Source organism: Larus michahellis, chromosome 1 (assembly GCF_964199755.1).
Source record: "Larus michahellis chromosome 1, bLarMic1.1, whole genome shotgun sequence".
NCBI lineage: Eukaryota > Metazoa > Chordata > Aves > Charadriiformes > Laridae > Larus > Larus michahellis.
The window spans coordinates 128,728,903-128,750,856 of NC_133896.1; the positions used below are offsets into that span (position 1 = coordinate 128,728,903).

A 21,954-nucleotide genomic window follows, 5' to 3' on the forward strand; every position below is an offset into this window, starting at 1 on the left:
TTTCCCCCTGTACTCTCAGCACCAAAATCCTCCTGGTGTTTCACTGTTGGACACAGCAGAAATTTTTTTGGACTCTCCCACTGTTGGAACACTCATGGAGCATGGAGATGTGGCCCAGCGCTGCCCCCCCAGCACGTATGAACGGCATAAATTTATCGCTGCTCCCAGGAATGGCTCTGGTGGTGGGAGTTTCTCAGGGCAGCCATAGGTTTGCCAGGTCCGAGCAGGCGTTCCTCGGAGCCGGCGTCCCCGGCGGCCTCGCTGCTCTCAAGGACAACTTGATTGTAAGGCTGCAAACCGATTTTCTTCTTTTTTTCTTTTGCCCACCTTCCCTGCGTGTGCAGGCAGGCCGGGGGGAGCTGCCCCAGGGGGGCTCAGGCCATCCTGGGGCAGGTGCTGGGGGGACACAGCTGAAAATGGGGCACGGGCAGCTGGGATTGCCCCCCTGTTCTGGTCGGGGACAGGGGGGGCTCCACATTTCCATTCCGGGTGTAAATGACAAGGTGAGACGATGACTGAATGATCTGTGCCATGGGCGGCTGGGTCCGTGCTGCGGCCAAGCGGGGTCGTCGGAGGCTGCTCTGACTTCGACGGGCCGGGAAACAACCGGATCTTTCACACCACGTCCTGCTTCTCACTGAGCCACCGCTTTCACAAGAGCATTTAGGAAAATGCCGGCTTTTCAGATGGCAAAGTCCCAGAAGCTGGCCAGTCACAGCCTGGGTGGTTTTTAACACTGGGAGGTGTTAAAGAACCTGCCAGCGCCGTAACCCGTTTGTTCCAGGTGTTTTCTGTAGCTTGGTCTTTTCTAGATCCTGACTCTGATCCATAGCTTGTGCTTTTAAAATCATTGAACCACAGTTATTTTTTGCAGTTTATGGGAGAGTCCAAGATCAGAAATGTTTATTTCTGACTAGAAAACACACAGGTTCACATTAGACATCAGCTATGAGGAAAATGAGTCGCTTCTTTACGTGGTTATAATTGATTCAGTTAGAATATTTTTGTCTATTTGTGCTACTCCTGTACTTGTAAAAGATGCTGATAACAAAGAAGTCCTTGAAGGAAAGGAGTGCAGAGGCTACAATGCTTTGAAAAACAGAAACCAAATTTTAACACAGACTGGAGAAGAAAAGCTTGAGGAGGAAAAAAATGAAGGTAAGAAAGTAAATGTATTTATTTTCTAGCGAAGGCTATGTTGCACATTGCAGGGAAATTCCTAAAGGAATTTGGCAGGCAATAGGGTTTAAAGACAGGATTTTAAGATTTTTTTTTTCCGCTCTGCCAGATAGTTAATTTAGGCTACAGTAACTAATGACTCCTCCACAGCGCTGGAAATGCTAGCAACCAGGACTTCCTTCACCATTGCCAACAATCTGGATATTTCAGCAGCTGTGGAATTTGTTAAGAACCAGGTCTGTGGTGTGGAAGTGGCCAAACACAGGGTGGAAAGGAGAAATAAAGGTGATTTGTGTGGATGAACTCCTGGGAAGCTCTGGGATAACAGAAGGTTAAAAAAAAAAAAAGGGCAGCATAGGAGGAACTAAAATGCAGAATGGTTGTTTGTGATGCTTACATCTAGACTGTCCTTTCAAGACAAGGAAGCCGGTCTCATGATGATGATCATGACTCCTATTGCGACATAGTATCATAGAGTCACAGAATGGTTCGGGTTGGAAGGGACCTTAAAGACCATCTAGTCCCAACCCCCTGCCCTGGGCAGGGACACCTCCCACTAGACCAGGCTGCTCAAAGCCCCATCCAGCCTGGCCTTGAACACTTCCAGGGATGGGGCATCCACAGCTTCTCTGGGCAACCTGTTCAGAGGCTTCTTTCCCAAGCAAAGTTCCTGGGATGGAGCAGTTTGTCCCAGCAGCAATCTCCTTGCTGGGAGCACGGGAGGCTCCAGCTCTGCCCTGAGATTCCAGGGAAGACAGACTTCGAGGGAGCGCTGCCCTGGAATGACTTTCTAAAGTCTCAGGCTTTCCGCTGCCATTGGGACGAGCTGCTCCTGGGCATTGCTGTGGGGAAGTGTGAAGAGGGGGCAGCGGGCTGGGGGCTGCCTGTGCCCAGCAGCGTGGGGTCCCTGCGGGGTGCAGGCAGCTTGTGCCCCTGAGCTCCCTAAAAGTTGGGAAAGAGGACGGAGGGGGCTGGTGGCCACAGACTTGGCACGCGTCCCGCGGCACCTGCAGCTGCCTGCAGGAGGTATCGTGGCTTTCAGTGTTGTGCCTGGCTCCTGTGACCCCCTCTGTGTTCCCTCTAGTACTGACTCTCCCATTCCCTTGGATAAAAAACAGTAGTTAGGGGACAAAGGCAAAATTAAAGTGACCGCTGTGCTGCAGGCTGACACGGAGGCCATTATGCTTTGACTGTACCGCTTGTGCCCCGGCACGCTTATTTTCCTGATTCGCTTGTGCTTATTTTTGGTATGCTTGTTTTGTTTTTCTCCAAAAGTAACACACATCAAAGCCAGTTTCCACAGCACCTTTGGGATCTTTCTGGTATGGGCACAGTTTTCCTGCAGATGTTTTTACTGGCCATCTTTCTAGATGTGTGTATTCCTATGAGCTTATAAATCCTCATTTTTACAAAATATTGAGCATACTTTTTTTTTTTTAGTCTCCTTTAAAATATGGAAAGAATGTAAAAATATGTCCACTTTTTAATAAAAGTAACGTTTTTGAATAGGGGGAGGAAACCTCTTTTTCCAGCGTTACATTTGTAAAGACCATTATAACGGTGCGTGTGCACGCGTGCAGGAAGACATCAAGACCAGTTTGTATATAGAGAGTGCTTATCTTAGTTTTTGCTTTTTGCAGTTATGCCTCCTCACCCCATCTGCTGCTCTGCATGACTGGCAGGTGATTGCCCTTCCTTTTTCTAGCACATTTTCCTTGCAGGTCACCCAGAGCTACTCTGACTCGCTTCCCTTGGAAATAAAGACGACACTCAGCCATGAAACAGAGCCTCTCTGCCCCCAAGGACAGATACAATAACCTCGGGCTCACCTCCCTGAAGATTTACAGAGCTGCACATTCGCCAAGGGGGCTTCGGTTACACCAGCTCACCTCTTTGCAAAGCTGATGACATTCCCGGGGTTGGCTGCCCCGGTCAGAGGTGCTCCAGCAGCTGCGGAGGTGGCGGCTCAGCCGTGGGAAGCGCTGGCGGTGGAGTCCGAGCTGCCTCCTCTGGACTCTGGCAACTAGCTGAAACATTGGAGATAGGTCGCATGAAAATAATCAGTATAGCTGGCTTTATGGTTGGGTTTTGTTTTTTTTTCCCTCCCTTTTTTTTTGCTGCAGCAGAGGCTGAACGCGACAGAAATAGATTCTTAGGAGCTGAGAGCAGTCTGATCACTTAAAGGTTTTTCTTTCTTTCCAAGCTGATGCTGTAGATTAGTCAAGATTTTGATTGATGACCTACCGAAGGATGTAGTTAGAGCTCCCGTTTAGCTGTGCTGCGTTCCAAATGCTGTAACTGATTACACAGGTATTGCACCAGACTTTTTTTTTTTTTTTTATCAATTCCTGGGGTACTTTGACCGTGGCGTTTTAAGGAAGTACTTAAAGTAAGGGAGTTAAGCAGATAAGTAGGTAGGCAGCACTGAACTCTTTCAAGTCAGTGACCTTACAGTGTTGGCTATAAGCTACCAGCTAAAGTACTATGAATTTATCATCTTAGCCATATTGCTTCTATTCCCATTGCCTAATGAAAAGCATATGCTCACTAGATTAAGGGCATGTAAATTTGTCATCATAAATTCATGCACTGGAACATAATTAAAGTGGAATTTGACTGCCTTTATAAAAACATTTGGCGCAACCATGAATTTTGTTTCCCTTATGAAACACTCTAAATATTTTATGATGTGTATTCATGCCAAGAACGTAGCTATGTATTTCTGGTGATGCTGGGTGACATTGATGGCATTACTAAATTGGATTGGTGGAGTCCTTTAGTGTGAAGCTGTTCTTCAGCAATAGAAGAATCTCTTTAAACTCTGAAAGTGCACTGGGAAGGTAAGTCAGTCCCTATTTAAAGATGGGGTTTATATTCTAAAAGCTGTCCTCAACCACTCTTGAGGACAGATGCAATTTAGCGTGCCTTTTTGACCTATTCTAGACAAGGACTCCTAATAATTTTGTTGTAGACATCTATCAGAACCTCTACAGTTTCAGGGCACCACCTGTCCATTCCTGGTTTTAGACAGCCTTTCAGCAGACCCATACCCTGCCGTCACAGACAGACACCACCAGTAGCAGTTGATTTTCCAGCAGCTCAGGTAGGAAAGTGCACTGGAGCAGGTTATTTGGATGCGTGGCTTCATGCCATCCATCAGCTTCTGCTCCGTTTATTTGGGAGGACTGTGGTCACCTGGGCTTTCCGTGCCCTGTACCTCATCATTGGTCAGGCAGGACAAGTCTGAGCAGAAAGAACAGTGATTTCACAGAAGCTGCATTGCTCTGAGAAGTATGGGAAGTGCTGGAACATCTGCTAGTGCTTCGTTGACTATGAAATATTTCCTCAAAAAAAAAAAAACCCAAGCTGAGGGACCCAAATTTGTCACTGGACCAGGAGATTGCAGACATTTACAAGACCAACGGCTTGCCCAGGAGCGGTCACAGTTCAGAGACTTGCTGCGGTCTGTGGTTGCAAGCAGTGCCTGGAGAGGTTTTGGGAGCAGTGGCGCCAGCATCTGTGCCAGCTCTTCACAAAAGGAGTTCTTGGAATCTCCGCTCTCCGATCCAGTGACACACCACATACCAGCCCTGCTCCTGCAGGGATACGGCTTCTGTGTACAGCACCCATCTCTCACTCATTTCTTTTCCATCCTTCAGGCCGTGAGCTGCAGAAGCCCTTTATCATTTAGTGCCTTCCAAGTAATTGTAGTCCCTCCACAGCAACACCTTGTTATTGGCTGAACAGGACCGAAAATAAGCTCCTGGGTGCCTCATTTATTCCCGTTTCTTTTGTTCTGCTGGATTTGAAATCTTACAGTTCCACTTCCGTCTTCCTTGATCTGCCTCCTTTTCTGTCCTGCAATACTTGTGTGGATCCCCTCTCTCATCTCTACAAAGATTAAATTCCGAAGAATATAGTTCAGGGCCTGCAGAAGAGAAAATTTTAAAATGCAAGACAGTCCCCAACCCTTGCTAAAACAAGGAATCTAATTTTTTTTTCGAGAATATTTGTGAATTTTAGCTCAAAGCTAAAACGCATTTCACCATAGACAAAAAATAGTGACAGTAATAGGATTCCAAAGGTCATTGTTACTGTGGGGGTTTTGATTTGCTTTGTTTTGAGACAGATGCTTCTCTCCTTACACTAGGCTCTGGCAGTGTCCTTGTCGCCTCCATTAAGGCTGACCTATAAATCCCAGCAATCACTTGCAAGGTTGCTCAACATCTGCATTTATTTCAACATGGTTTCTTCATTTCCACTTCCTTTTTAAGACGAACATAACATTTGCACGTCGCAGATCTGCTTTAGGTTTCCCGTGCCTGTACGTTGCAACAACAGTGCGTTAGCTGGAAGAACTCAGAAAGCTGCCATGCCTGCCACAGAGAAGTCTGGGAAGTTGAGGCGATGGCAAAGCCTAGGTTATAGCTCCCTTCTGCCGAGTTTAGACTTTGGGGAATTATCTAGGAAAAGCAGCATACTGGCTCTTAAAAGAACCCTTTCTTTTACGGCTTATTTTCTCTTTTCCATCTTACTATCAAGAGCGATGCTCAGGCTTCAATTCTGACTCGAAACACTCTCCTTTTTCAGAAATGTCAGCACTTCACGAGAAGAGATACCCGGGCCCCAGGTACTCCCCGATCCAAATACTGGACACCATACGACTAAGCTCTGAAGCAAACCCAGTCAAATACATCTCACCCTTTTTGCCGGAGGCCAAGCTCCCCACAGAAAAACTCTCTTTGGTGACCAGATCAACACTCCCTGCAGCAGTTACATCCTAAGTCCTACAGGCAACACCGCACCAAGCCTTTCCCGGCCTGGCCGAAAGGTGCTTGCTGATGAATGTTGCATGATGACTCTCCTGCCCTTCTCACTTCGAGCAGACAGGATCCCGACACAGGCTACATTTTCCTTGCACCCCTCTCCCTCCCTTGGCCCTCGCAGGAGCGCCTCAGAAGAACGGTGATAACTTCCCTTTGGAAAACAAAACTGGGGGCTTCTGTCGTCTTCCTCCCCAGAGCTTCGCATGACAGTTTTGTTGCTTTCCTACTAGCTCTGTACGCAAAACCTACAATTTCTGCCATACCACATAAATCTTTTTACAATTTATATTCTTGGGAAGATTAAAGAGAATGATCAATAGCAGGTCTAATGATGTTGACAGCACTTTCATCATAATTAACTGAATTCTAAATATGAAAAGGCTACTCCTGGCTCGGGGATTCGTATTGTAAGTTCTTATTTGATTAGCAGTTAAGGCCCAGTACTGTTGTACGATATAATGTGTCTTCTTACCTGGCTCGAACTAAAGCACGGTGGCTTCAGAGTGGTTCAAAAAGTAGCTTGTGCTACACAAAGCAAGAGGTATTTAAGAAATAGCGCACGTTAGAGCGCTCCAAAGCGCCTTTAGTACCAGCTGGGGGCCTGCAGCCACGAGAACGAATAAATGTGGTACTAACACGAGAAGTGGGAACTCAAATGTGCCCTTCAAAGCAGTCTAAGACCAGCTTTAAAAAGTAACATTAGAGCCTACAGTAGCAGCAAGAACAGAGTGGAAACAGAGCTGAGAGGATGACCACCTCCACAGCAGGTCCTGCATTTAAACAAACTCCACACTGCCAACTTCAGACCGATTACAATATAGCTACCCTAGGTATACCTGGCATGCAGTCGTTAAAGACTTACAGTCTTAATTACACAGACACTTTAAACAATTAGTTCCTGTAAAACTCTGCACCTGATCTGAAGTGGACTATTAATCTAATTAAAACTCTGAATTAAGTAAACTAGGACTGCATTAATTCAACGTAGACCAGTGAGAAGCTCAAGCTGAAGTAAATCCTCATCAAGTCTATAGAATGACTAATTATCAGGCAATCAACACTTCTCTTTGCTTAAAATGAAGAACCCATAGCCCAGACAGCCTAATCTTGCAGAAACATTGGAAGTCCCAGTACTAGATAGTAGGTGCCCAACATGTTTTAACCCTTTTTTTTTTTTTCCCCTCCTTAAAAGGCCTTGCTGAAACACTCTCTACAAAGCCACAATTTTAGCTACTTATCGCCGATAAAAGCAGGTGAACTCTCTCAAAAATTCTGATACTACAGTGCTTGGCCTATCAGAATCACAATGTAGCGTATTTTTACTGCAGATACTGTTCTTCCCTCTGACAGAACCTCGCCAAAAGGTTCTTCAGAAAGAGTCTGTCACAATGACGCTTCCCGTTTCCTTTAAGTGAATTACGGCAGCTCTACTCTGGTGGCAGAGCTGAGCTCATTCCTAATAGCACATAGGGTCACTTTAGCACATTTTGTGATTGCTGTACATTGTAGCAAGTGTTGCAATTGACCAGAAAGTTCATGTAACAAGTCTCAGAAATGGAGCTTAAGCATCTCCTTAAGGAATAAGGGAATTGATATAAAAAGACTTAACGATTGTAAATCGGCAATTAGAAGCTTCAAAAAGTGATTTAAAATATCAGGGAACCCATTGCGGCACTGTTTTTTAAAAGAATATTTTAACATTTTAAACCTCTTAGTATTGTTTAGGTCAAGCAGAATCCCAGAAAACGGCTTACTCTTTTTCAACTGCTTTATGTCCAAGACAGCTGAAAACAGGGCAAACTTCTAAATATTCTTAGAGCATTTACCTTTGCCTTACCTTTCTCTGCAAACTGCTCCCTGCAATCTGGCAGTAACCTGACAGTGGTCATTCTTCCTCCTGCTGCATATGTAATTTTTTTAAGGTATAATTTAGTTGGAAATATTCTGCTATTAATGAACTAGCCCCTTTTTTACCCTACATCGTGCTTCCTACTGAAGTTCTGGGGTAACATCTTCCATATTAAGCAATCTCAAAGAAATTTAAAAAAAAAAAAAACAGACCACCACGTAATAGTTTACTTAAAACATTAAGGTTCGTGCCTATCAAACGGGATGAGCTGTATTTTAATTGTTTTCATAATAAAGTTGTACCACTTCATCAGATGGATTTGATTCTCATCAAAACACCAAAAGTGTGTTACAGAATGTTCAATAATGAGACTACACATTCCTGTCAGAGAAACTGGCAGGGCAACTCTTCCTTTCTGTCTATTGATCTTAATCACCCAGATTAACTTTAAAGTGCCAGTAAAAGTAATTTCAAATGATTATAACATACACTAAACTGGGTTTTTCTGGACTTGGACAAAGCTGCAGCACGTTACTCAATTCAACATGAAGCGTTGTCCAGGATCTCCAAGAGATGAACAATTTCAACCCCTACAAATCTGACATTCCCAATAAGACAAATTCAATGAGCAGATCTTTTCTGGAAGTGGAACAAATCTGTCTTAACAATAGGCAAAGTTAAGGACATTAGAGAATGTCCTTAGAACATGAAAAAAGTAGCTTCCATTCTCATTGCTGCAGCCTTGAAGAATTCCTTTTACCAGAAGAGCAAACGAGTTTCTGAAAAGTAAAAAAAGATTCATACCACAGATTAACCACTTGTTTTAACTACACTATTTGGTTTAGGAAATTTAATCCACACAAGGTGATCTTCCAACATTGGCTTTTGAAAGACAGTTAAAACTAAACTTTTATAGACTTAGGCCCACTGCCACATAAAGGAGGCTGCCAGCACCCACTCTATTCAGCTGAGCTAATAGTTAACAGAAGTAGCCACACCTATGAAGCCACAAAGAGTAAATGCATTCAAGAACGACCGTTCTTTGTTTTATTGAATAGTTGAAGCAGGACTAATAATCCAGGTATACTTAAATCAAGTGTTGGTCCACTCTTATCATCAAAAAGAATTGATTTTTTGTTTTTAATAATAGCATCAACACAAATGGAAGGAATATGAAGCATCATAACAGGAACTTTCAACTATACGTGACGTTAGACCATGATCAGACTGGTGCTACTTCAATATTTATAGTCTCTCCACTGTATAGACCAGCCACACTAGTGTTATTTACCTCCAAACCATTGACGTTCTAGGTAAAGGATCTTTCTGAGCCATCAACATGAGATCAAAATGTCATTTGTGCCACGAGAATTGTAGTCTTGTAGAAATATTTCTATATTTAGTATTTTACTAAAGAATAATTACTATCCTCTCTGAAGTTACATATAGCCATTATAAATATTTACATCAAACATTTACAACTGGTTCATAATATACAACACAACAATTTAGCTATAATTTCTAATCTTCCAGTGTAAAAGTTTCAAACAACATGTTGCTATCATAATTTCAATTTATCTGTTTTGCACACAGTCACAGGCAGTACAGGGCATTTCAAAAACTCATGTTACATGATTAAAAAAATGGAATGATGTTACTTTAATAACAATTACTTTGAGGACTGCTCTTTTTTTTTTTTTAAACAAGCAGATTTCAATTTCTAAATCCCATCTGGTGCTACTACTAACATTTAAAATAGGCTTGAGGGAAAAAAATACGTAGAAATAAATACACCTTTAAAAAAATTCCACAATTAACCATGTCAGAATATTTGTTTTCCACACAGTTTGAAGGAGACCTTACTCTTCATCATTGCCTTGAGCCAAAATACAGTGCAGTTCAATCCATTCTTATCTTCTGATTCGTCATCCTGTAAATAATGCTGTCATACCCAGGATCCATGTTCCAGAGGTTGTAGGAGATAACTATCACGGCTAAAGCAAGACCTATCATCATCCACAGAATAATGTTGAAGATTACAGAGTAGTTGTAGTTATATGGATAGGCAAGGTTATACGGATTTTCCTTTTTGCTCTGTAATAAAGAAAAATGTGTATTACTCTAAAGTTAGCTTGCATACAAAACACATTCTGAGCAATCAAAAATCTGAGCAATCTGAATAGGAGAGATACATTTTTGTCTAGACAATTTTGGTGCTGGGGGACAAAATGCAAAAGTGATTATGTGACCGACATTAATGGGAATCCAAAAGAACGGGCTGACAGGAGCCTCATGAAATTCAGTTAGGACGAATGCAAAGCCCTGCACCTGGGAGAGAATAACCCGACGTGACGGCACAGGCTGGGGACTGACTGGCTGGGCAGCAGCCCTGCAGAGAGGGACCAAAACGTCCTGGTGGACAAGGGGAACAAACAGGAGTCTGCAGCGTGCCCCTACAATGATGCAGGGCAACTGCATCCTGGACTGCATCTGGAGTGCAGGCAGCAAGTCAAGGAAAACAATTTTTTCCCCACCCAGGAGGCAAGACTCACATGCAATACTGTTACTGGGGAGAAAACAGCAGAAATGGAAACTCTAACAAGACATAAGGGAAAAAGTTTTCACAGTGAAAGTGGTTAAGACTTTGGAACAAGCTGTGCAGAAAGGCTGTGGAACTTCCAGCCGTGGACTTTTCAAGAACTTGGCTGGACAAGGACCTGAGGAGCCTGATCTAACTACTAAATTAATCCTGCTTTGAGCAGTAGATTGCACTAGATGACCTCCAGAGGCCCTCTTCAACCTAAATTACTATATGATTAGAAGAAGATCAAGACAGGTAAGCTGACCTCTTTGCACCTGTGCCTAAATCATAGTCAGTCCTTAAAAAAAAGTTACGCTCCAGTAAAGTAGTGATGGATCACTTTTAATAAATTATATATAGAAAAATGTGCATCTACTACCTCTGAAGACTGGAGAATGGAGCGAGTCTTCCTCATGAGGGGAGAATTAAATGCCTTTACAGCCACCACTTCTACTACTGCATTCCCGCTGTACAGATTAAACATCTCATCTGCAAACTGGAAAAGCAAAAGTGATTTAATTTAAAACCTACATTGTAGCCAGGAATTAAGTAGAGCGTTGTTAGCAAGATGCACTAAGCCATAAGATGACAGCTTCAGGAATAAGAAGCTTATGGAAAGTTGTAAAAGTTTACACTATTTTAGAATTCCACTATGAAAGTGCCAACTTTCACCTGGTTTATAACATCTCTTTAAAACCCCTCAGAAACTGTTCAGCAGACTGTAGCTTGTGACTGCTTTCTGGGCTGAAACTCATTCTTTCATCCCTTTTACAAAAGGTCCATCACCATATAGTTTCCAATTGTCTGTCTGTCAGTTTCGACAAAATATTTAGGTTCTCAGCCTTTCAATGGGAAATTATGAACCTGAATATTTTAATCTCATACGAAGACTAATATGTCTATTATTTAAATATATTTGCTTAACTGCAAAGAGGCCAAAGAGTAATGTTTAGAGAAAACGGTTATTCGGCTTGGCAAGTTCATGCTTTTAACACTTTTCCATCGTGCTTTTGAAACTCTCAAAAGTGACCAGCCTTTAAGATTTTTTCTAATGATTACAAAAGACCTGATAAAGAATTACTTTCTTGAGCTTTTTGATAAGATGAACAGCAGTTATTTTAGAGGCCTGGAAATTTAGATTCCTATAGCTTTGTGGGCAAGGAGAAACTAACGACTGTACCCTGGGATAAAGATATTTCCACATTTCTGAGAGCCAGTTTTTGAGAGACATACTGGCAGTTTTAAGTGCAAGATACTTATTTAGGAAAAACAAACACACTGAGTCATATTGACATCAGTATATTCCTACTACTTTATACAGAATATCTAACACATTGTAGAATCATGTCAACACTTTCCAGAGTGACAAAGTATAACATTCAATTTTATAACTGAACAACTACATTTTGAAAACAAAACAACAAAAACAAGCATCAGTCAAGCCATCACTAATGAAGTGAAAATTCAAAGCAGAAGATAGTCAATAAACTAACCCCTTGTAGTTAACACAAAAAAAATATTTCTTTAGTATTCCTGTGAGTTTTGTTAATTAGGTAGAAAGCATACCTTTTGCAAAGAGTCTACAAGAATTTGAGAAGCATCCTTGAACTGCTGAGAGTCTTCCCCATACCGTTTTCCAACCTCTTCCAAACCAGCCAATTCCAGAGAATACAGGTCTGGAGAGTGATCTTTGGCTAAGTGCTTGTGTCGAGACAGCTTTGGCACACCATTGAGGGCAGAAAGAAATTAATTAATACACAGGTTACTTTTAAAAACACATTTCACAAAATCAATTTGCTGGGACTAATTCAGCCTCACTTTCCACAGTCATATTCCATATTGATTAGGAAGTGGAATTTCTTGCCAACTTAACTAGAAGATGTCCACAACTGTTTCTTTTCTTATTCTACAGAAAAAAGCACATGATCGTACATGTTACATACATGCAATACAGAGCTCTACTAAAAAGAAACATTATAATTATTCACATCAGAATTCTTGTTCTGTAACCACCGTAAAAATAAAACTTGGGAGAAAAAAAATCTCACGTAACTACAACATTTGGATACTACTATTCCCTCCGCTGAAGCTGGCCCTTGCAAAACTGAGTAGGTTGCAACTTCTACCTTGCTGTTGCCTGTGTACAAAAGTAGTTTACTTAAGGAGTATCATCCCATTGTCATAAAACCCAACCAATATAATCCAAATTATCTCAAAGGAGAATAGTGATATTCTTGCACTTCTACAAGTGTGAAGCTGCAGCACTGACATTTGCCTGCACAAGAGAATAGTCCCTGAAAGCAAGGAATTTAATCAGTTCCTATCTTCCCATCTACTTTAACTACAGCATTTCTAGTCCGCAAGACAAAACCAAGTTGTTCTACCTCATTTTCTTAAAAGTCCCATTTCTCTCCACCAGCCCTTCACCTAACATGAACTTCTGAGTTTTTCATGACTGTTTCCTTCACTTTAAGTAGTTGAGGGCTGCAGCTTAAACGAAAAAAAAACAAAACCCAAAACAAAACCTAAACCACAGCAAAAAGGCAGTAGCTTCTTAGTAAAAAGATCATAAGAATTAAAAGGTCACCCCTCCATTGGAATATTTCTATCACCATCACTATTCATGCTACAAAAGTCACTGCAGTCTTTTCAGACAAAATATTATGGTGATATTTTGAAGTAAAATGGTGGACAGGGCAAAGAACATGTTCTTAACTACCATTATACTTCTCAAGTAAGAAAACAAGGAATTCTTCATTGAGTACTTCCTGGTGTCTTAGGTATGGAGAAATAGCAGCTCAGAACTCCCCCTGTTCTCACCAAACACAATACAAGAGAATGAACAGATGATTAAGGTTCTCATTTTCTTCTGCCAGTGACAGGGACGATACAAATAACTTGAGAATTAATTATTTCAACTGATGCAACCAACTGATGACATACTTGAATATATATCACTGGTTGCCAAGTATCCTGGCTAGGGCTTCTCTACCTTTAAGGAGATCTCTGAAATTTGTGACGCAAGATGGGGAAAGTGTTTCAAAAAAACCTTACCAGGCTTGCAATATCATGCAGGACTTGTAGTTCTGACAGAAAAAGCAAGTCAACCTGGGGGAAGAGGCAGAGAGAGAGACAGATATTTCCTTTGATGAAACCAAAGTTAGGGAAGTCTCATTTTGTTGCAAGTCTCAGTATTTTTTGGCAGGTTATGTCTTCTACGGCATCAGAACATGCCAGAAGGAAATTACTCTTTCGATAAAGTTACTTACAAAAAACCCTTAAAACTTAGTTCCTAAAATTCAGTTAGAAAAAATTAGAGTGAGCTCTCCTAGGTAAAGCAAAGGGAAAAAAAAAAGGAAAAAATAGGGCGGGGGGGGGGGTGGGGGGTGGGAAGGGGAGAAAAAAAAAAAAAAAAAAAAAAGGAAAAGCACAAGATAACTAAGAACATCAGAAAAAAAATTGTAAGAGTTCCCACTGATTAAAGTTTTTTACCTCATTGTTTCTGCTGAGGGAATTGAGAGGAAGGGAGCTGAGAATGGAGTTGTCCTGGAATAAGCGGTTTCGCAGTTGGCGCAGTGTGACAGAAAGATCTTCAAATACAGAGTTTGCCTTGCCCACCATGTACACTCTCTGCAATAATTGCCATTGTTTAATAAAAACAGAGGTTAGTTTTTAGTTTTTCCAGGCACACATTAATAATCAATCATACTTGCAATCTCTCTCCAATGCAAAATATTTTATATAATCAACTGGCTTTACTCCAGCCACACAAGTGGAAAGAGGTTTACTATTTAGAACATCTGGAATCAGCAGCAAAGCAATACTCACTTCCTCACTGGGGGCTAGCTGCAAGACCACAGGAGTTTCCTCAGAGAACAAAGTATGAATAGCATTCGCAACACTGTCAAGACTGAAGGGCACAGCCTAGAACACAAAAATCTAGTTAGATTTTGGGGTAAAACAGGGACTAATGATATAGAAAGAGATAATTTGCTTAACTACAGAAGTCTGGAAAAAATAGGACAACCTCTTTTTGAACAAAGAGTATGAATATTTCCAAAGTGATAATAACAAATAATAGGAGTCAATGTGCAAAACAAAACATCAACTGTGTATCTATGAACAGACAATTTATTTGTACATATGGCAGACACGATATGTTTTTAAGAAGTCCAAGGGGCCGTGATTGTGTAATTAAGAGGCTTACTTAAGCTAAGAGTATAGCCTTGTTTATCAGTAAAGCAAGACCAACAAATACAGAAGCAATACAAAAGAGGAAACCAATCTTAGTGCAACTGGAAAGTTATAAACCACAGTAAAGTGATGAATGAAAATATACCAGTAGAAAGATCAACTGCTGAAACAACAAAGAAGAGAGACATATAAAAAATTACTGAGAATAAAAGAAATCCTATCATGGTATAGCGCCATTACTGGCAAGCTAATAAAACACTTACTTCTGGGTTTCATCTAAAAAGAAGTAGAACGGCACATTTCCATTCACTAGTTAAAGAGCATAAAAATATTTTTTCTAACAAATTTTAGTAAGTCTGTAAGCTAGGATAATTTGTACCCAGCGGTCCCAAACATAGACTCATTGATGATCATTTGAAACTATTCTTGAATATCGGAGAACCAATGCTGTGCCAGCATACATTTGGGGCATTGCAGCAGTTAACTTTATTATTCCTATTAGTTCCTATTATTAATTCCTATTAATAGGAAATAAAATATGCATTATGTACACATCAGAACTTTATCAAAGTTACAAATGCAAATACAACTGAAGACTTCAAGTATATTTAAGGTTTCTGCAAGTTAGCAGCGCCTACAGTCAGGTGCAGACAATCCTACACCAGTTTTGGTCCAGGCACCATTTCAGCAATGCCAACATGTAACTATGCCCGAACTAGTGAGCTGTGCTTGAAAGCTGATGTGAAAGCAGATCTTTGTTAAGCTGAATTTCACTCGAGTTCAATGTAAAGCCACATAACATTCCAATTAAATGCTGATATTTTAAAACAGATTAAAAGCCTGCCTGATAGCTGCAGAAGTAATTTCACAGGGGAGTCATCACCTCATCCTGGGGTGTGCAACAGGGTGTCAATATTAAACAAAACACTATTCAACATTGTCACTGATGATTCCACAGTTTGACTGAAATAATAAAACGGTAAATAATAATTCTTAACAGGAGCACAGCAGTTGCATAGAGCCAAAAAGCATTGTGAACTAGTGCAAAACAAAGTTTTCCAAGATAGGCAGAAGCAGAATTAACTAACTAGAGATAACCTGAAAATCAACTTATTTGAAAAGGGTTTGCGGGTTCATGCTGGACAAACAACAACTCAACATGAACAACCAGTCCAATACTGCAGCGAAATGGATTAAAGCAGACAATGTATTTATAAAGGAGTACACACTTTACAGTTACCAATATTTCGCAAGTTACTGTGCTCCCATTAAGATGCATGTGGACAAAATCATATGACAGGAGAAGAGACAATGGGCATAAATTTAAAAATAGGAAATTCTATATTTCACACAAGAAAACGCTTTTTTATTGTAAGGGTGGTCAAATACTGGCACAGGTTGCCCAGAGAGGTTGTAGAGTCTCCATCTATGGAGATATTCAAAACCCAACTGGATACGGTTCTGGACAGCCTGCTCTAGCTGACCCTGCTTGTTCAGGGGGTTGAACTAGATGACTTCAAGAGGTCTTTTCCAACCTAAATGATTCTGTCATGCTGTGACAAGTGTGAGACAAGAGTCTCAGCAAAGACAGACAGTGACAGGTAAATGTAATGGTGTTTGTTTGTTGTCTTTTTGATACAGTATAATCGAATTGTGTCTCAAAGTGCTGTATTTCACAGTCAAATACTTGAGGACTCAGAATGCTTAGAGGGCTATACAGTACATCAAAGAGTCATCATATAAAATTCTACCACTCACACTCAGCTGAAGCAAAAAAAAGTAAAAAAGTTAATGATTCTGACTATGAATCAAAAAGTTACCATAGGAAGCAGTGGATTCTCTACCTGGGTGGGTGATCTTAAAGGCCTCTCACCTTGTACAGGAGTCTGACTGGATTATTTATCTGTACAGCCTGACCCATCATTCTAGAGTGATATGTGAACTTCGCAAGCGAAGTAAGAAATAACTGAACATCAAGGGCTACAGTAGAGAGTCATGTACTTCTCACTATATCATAAGAGCCACAGAAATCACGCAACAGTTCCAAACGTGGATACTCACGTTCTCAATAGGGTAGGAAATCCCTTTCACAGGCAATGCCAGCTTGTCTACTCCCTTCACTGTTACCAGCACAGTAGCTCGTGGTCTGTGAAACAGATCACCCACTGCAAGCCCAGGCCAGGAAAGATCCTATTACAAAATGATAAAAAAGCCTTGTATTTCACAGGGACAAAGAGAGGAGCCTTCCCCCACCACTACAGCAAAATAACTCACTACGTTGTTAATATCTCTGTGCAGGACAGCCTACTGGAAATTTCACGGCAAAGTTAGTTAATACCAGAATGCCTTCATCTTGAATAATGCTGCCTCAAGTTAACCATGAAGAAATTGTTGGTTTAAAAGCGGCAAGTAACTTCATAGCAAAGTCTACACTGAGAAAGCATTACACATATTGGATATATCAAGAGTTATTTCCCATAATTAAATTAGAAATATCATTGCTTGTATCTAATAATGAAGGCTGAATTAAAAAAAAAAAAAAAGCAAAACAAAACCAAAACCAAACCCTTTCACAAAACACCACAGAAACAGGTTTAGGTACATTAAAACATTTAAAATCTTGATATTTTCAGTACCAGAAAGAAATGGGGGAGGGAAAGGCAGAAGAGTGTCCATCGTATCAATGGCCTACTAATCTAAAACTTATAAATTTGCATAGAAACACAAGAAGATTCCTTAGTAGCTTACTACAGTTATGTATCAGTAAGAGCACAGTGAAAGCTACCTGGCTGGTTTATTCAGGCACGAAGTACAAATTCATTTATTTGGAATGAATCCAAAGAGATTTCTCCATTTGTATAAAAATATAACTGCTTACTTAAGTTTTATGAAAACAATTTATTTGGTATTTAGAAGTAAATATCGTCGACACTATGATCTGTATCACCTCAAAGAAACAAAAGAAAAACCTTTTAAAGCATCATCAGGAACAAAAAAGGGGTTCCTTTTAATCTTGCCTTAACAAGGGAGGAATACTGAATGATCGTGTTTGAGAATCTCCAACGTAATGCAGTAAGAATTCTAAATTCTCTACAGTGCACCCACTGTGCTGTCAGTTCATGTTCCTAGACTACAGCCTTGACGTAAACTGCAAAATGACCATTTGGGCCCAGCAGTATTTGCCATACCAGGGTTGGAAGCTGCCTACACGGTGATCTCCACCTTAGTGACAATGCTGATAACTTTCAGGTTTAGCGCTTCACTGAACAGAGTAATTTAAACACTTCCTTCCCTGGCTGCTTCTAGGATTTAAAATAACACTAATAGAGAACTATTTTTAAAGGATGCTACGGACCCATCACAGCAAATTCCAAACTTTGGAAAAGGCACAGAATGAGTACTGAAAAACATTTTTTGTCCATGATAACGATGTTATACCTTCAGATGATCAGTATGCCAAAAGGCTACTGTTCAAACCGGGCCCAAACCCACTGTTTTGCTGGGTGTCTTTACATGCAATGCACACAATACCATCTAATGTATTGTTTTTTCTTGATAAAATAATCAAAATATACTTCTTAGGATTACTACTCATATGAATTTCTGTTACTAGTTTAATGACAAAAAAGCATAATTAATTGACAGCAAGATATTTTCAGACAAATTCCAAAACACAGGCTAAACAGACCTGTATTCAAACCGGAGTCATCTGACCTCTTGCTTAGCTGCAGTATGAAAGAAATGGGAACTGGCCTCTCTCACTAGCATTGTGAGAATATTCCAGCTTGTAGCTTTAAGTACCTGGTCACACACAGACACTGCTAAAAATGCCTGGCTATTAAGCTTTCACATACTGCTTCAACAATCACTGAAGCCCAGCAAAAAATTCAGCAGGCAAGATGCAATCAATCCAAGAGCTCCTACTCATGTGCCCTGCTTTAAACATCACCAAAGCTATATTCCAAAGCCTAATTTGGGAAACGCTACCACAAATTAGGTTTGCAAGTCTTTGGATTACTTCCTAACTATTCGGTTTATTTGTCCTTGTTAACTATGCACAGCAGAAAAGCTTGCTGACAAAATGCCTGCCTAGCCAAGCCATTTCTCACAATCGTCAGAGTACCCAAGAGCAGAGCCCTGTAGATATAGCTCATAGGCAAGAAGTGACAGTGGTTTCCACAGATTCTCAGTATGTGACTACGGATGGGAGGATACAGCATGTAGTTGGGTCTCAGAGGTACTGAAGAATATCACAGTAAAGACTCCACAGGCTTCCTTCCTTCTGTAGCTGATGATTCAAATTAGCCGGCTAGCACAGCCTTTTGCTGCTCATATGACTGACAGAGCTCTATGCTTGGAAACCATGTTCTGATAAGTCATGCATTCCTCAAGAAAAACAGGATGATATTTTACATATTCCAGCACATGACAGGAAGATCTGCATGTTAAGTGATCAGGTCTGTAGTTTTAGTTTTATCAAGACTTGAAACGTACATCTTCAACAGAAAAGCCCATGGATAATGCAGCTACATCTGGGATCCGCTCGCCAGGAATGGGCCAACTTCCATCTCGAAAAACAACTGACTGAGGTGATCGTAAGACACTAAATTCATCACCGCATACACCTAAAAACAAACAAACAAAAAAGCTGTTAGGGTTTTCACAATCTTTCTCTTACATCACAGAAAAAGAGCATATTAGAGCTTTTAAGATTCCTTATTCCTCCCTCTCATACCTATCAATTTATGTAACACAAGTAATGAGAACCAATCATTTAATGCTCTGGAATACAAAATAAGTTTTTATACAGCAATGACTAAGGAAGGACAAAACCACATCAACAAAAGCAGGGCAATTATTCAAGCAACAGCACAGTACACTTCTGCGTACTCACTAGCAGGTTGTGAGCAGCGTTCCAGTTCTGACCTGGGAAAGCTAACTCTCAGTAGAGCCAGGCAGACTCCAAAATCCTATTAGCTCACAAGCAACTCTGCACCAACACGGCTTGTTTGCTTCCAGGACTGCTTGGCATAACATCTCTTTTCATGCAGACAACAGCCTGAGCCACTGAACCCAGAGCCAGGAGGATCAGCAGAGTCAGTGCCGGCTTAAACAGAGCACTGCCAGGAATGATCTGGCTTCTGCAGAACAGCTCCGGTGTCTCTGCTCTGCCTTCTCAACCACATGATATTGAGAGATGTTTTACCTCCTCCAGGTACTGGACCTAAGCTGATTTTGTGAAACCACAATCTGTAACACTTCTTTTCATGTTGGGTTTTCACTTATTTGTGACCCCTCCTACCCTCTCTTTCCCATTACCATGAATAGCAAAGTTGACTAAAAGCATTATTTCTAATCTGTATTATGATGACAGTAACTTATTGCATAATAAAGTCAGAGAGCACTCCACAAAAAAAGAGATGGGCTAATTTCAGTCTAGCTTCCTATTTTTAAGTCACTTAAGCATACCTGCAATACTGTGTGCACAAACAATTGCCTAAATATATTTTAAGACTTATTTGGTGAATATAAGCAGTAACATGCACAATACAAAGCTTCAGACATATCCCACCCCAATGAGCAATCTATGTATGTTTCTACAAGAAAACTAATCTGATACAGGACTCAAGAAAATCAACTAGGAGAACAATAAATATTTGCAGGCCATCTAAGCTTAAGTACTAATTTTACAATGAGTCTGACTACATACTCCAAAATTACATGAGTAAGATAATCTTCTAAAAAAACCAACAACAAGTATTTACTCATATGATCACTGGAAATTAGTTAACAATTCAAGCAGGTATATAAAAATAGTTTTCCAGGGCATCTGCAAATCTAAAGGCTATTTACAAAAATAATGCAATAGTAAACTGATGTATTGTGCAGCTATAATCTTCCCTAACATGAATTTAACCAATCTGACCTTGAAAATGCTGTTTTAATGCCTGGATCATGATCATGCATACACATGTTGACAGTAAACCTGAGCTATATTATGACAAACATACTAAAGGAACAAAGTCCTGAGATGCAGGTTGGGGAACAGTGGCAAACGGAAGGAAACAGGCCAAACCAACTGACCTATATGGAGCAGATTCAAGCGGTGTTTTTTTGTTTTAAATTGATATGTGTTCATTGGATGGCCTACTACCAATTTTAACGGTGTACCAACCCATATTTGGAGAACAGAAGTGTTTCTAGACCAATTTGCTTATGAAGGAATTTACAAAATTGCTACAAACATTTTTGCTTAGTGTGCAGGATTTCACACATTGCTTTAATTTTCCACAAGGCTTGTAAGACAGTCACACATGTTATTTATTGGCTTAGTTGGGACAAGGTTGCTCAGGTGGATAAAATCAGAGCGTCACCCTTTTTTACTAAATTTGCCTTGCAAGTTCTCAATGAGCAAAGCTAAATCTGAAGTTGGGAACACAAGCCTTTTCCTCAGACACGCTATAACTCCTTGACCACAATATCCCACTGGGACGCATATTCAGTGAAGTCCAGAGACTAAATTCCAAGACGCAATTCATCCTGTGTACTGCTGCCCAGCCACCTACAGAAAAAACTTAATCAAACTTTGACCATACCGAAGCGGTCTCTCGGGAGAGCTTCGGCTCTCAAAAGCCTCTGCGGGCCTGCGCCGAAGAACTGAGGTAGGCTGACCGAAAACTACATAGGCGGCCTAGCCGCCTGAAGCTCAGAGCGGGAGCCTGACTCGCAACGTCTGACAGAAAAGCCTCCAGCCATGGCAAAATTCGTAAAAGGTGGCAGAATTCGTACAAGGTAACAAAACGGCGTGTATCTACACACAAACACACCCCGCTCCCCGGTCACCATCCCCCCCACTCCCGGCTCCGCAAGGCCCGCGCCCCCCGCCCCCGCCCGCAATGCCTCGCGCGCCCCTCGCCAACCGTTGCGGCCGGGCCCGCTGAGGCGCCCAACGTCCCTCCGCAGCCCCCCTGCCCCCGCCCGCCCCCTGCGGCAGGGCTCCCCCACGCCCCCCGCCCCGGCTCACCGGCGAAGCAAGCCGATGCCAGCAGCAGCACCGCCACCTCCAGGGCCCAGGAAGCCCCGCCGCGCCGCCCCATGTTCGCCGCGCTGCCGGGCAGGCCGCCGCACTGAGGAGACGCCCGCCTGGGAAAACGCCGGGCCGGCGGCCGCACCGTCGGACAGAGAAGCCAGAGCGCCCCGCCCACCAGGCAGTGGTGACAGACAACGGCCGCAGCCAATCGGCAGGTGAGATTCAGGGCGGCTGGGCGGGACGCTGCAGGAGTGACTGACAGAACCGACCATTCGGCAGTGAGGCCCGCCCCCGC

The 21,954-nt window shown here is 41.6% G+C and overlaps 1 protein-coding gene across 1 annotated transcript; it reads right to left on the reverse strand.

Moving 5' to 3' along the window:
• Positions 1–8,874: 8,874 nt before the first annotated feature.
• On the reverse strand, positions 8,875–21,951 carry ATP6AP2 (ATPase H+ transporting accessory protein 2). Its single transcript, XM_074603818.1, has 9 exons — positions 21,654–21,951; positions 19,124–19,254; positions 16,691–16,819; positions 14,264–14,359; positions 13,928–14,065; positions 13,490–13,543; positions 12,002–12,151; positions 10,815–10,931; positions 8,875–9,948 (listed from the first exon to the last, which is right to left on the reverse strand). The coding sequence occupies exons 1-9, from the start codon at positions 21,724–21,726 to the stop codon at positions 9,754–9,756; spliced, it is 1,083 nt and encodes a 360-aa protein (XP_074459919.1). The 5' UTR covers positions 21,727–21,951; the 3' UTR covers positions 8,875–9,753.
• Positions 21,952–21,954: the final 3 nt, after the last annotated feature.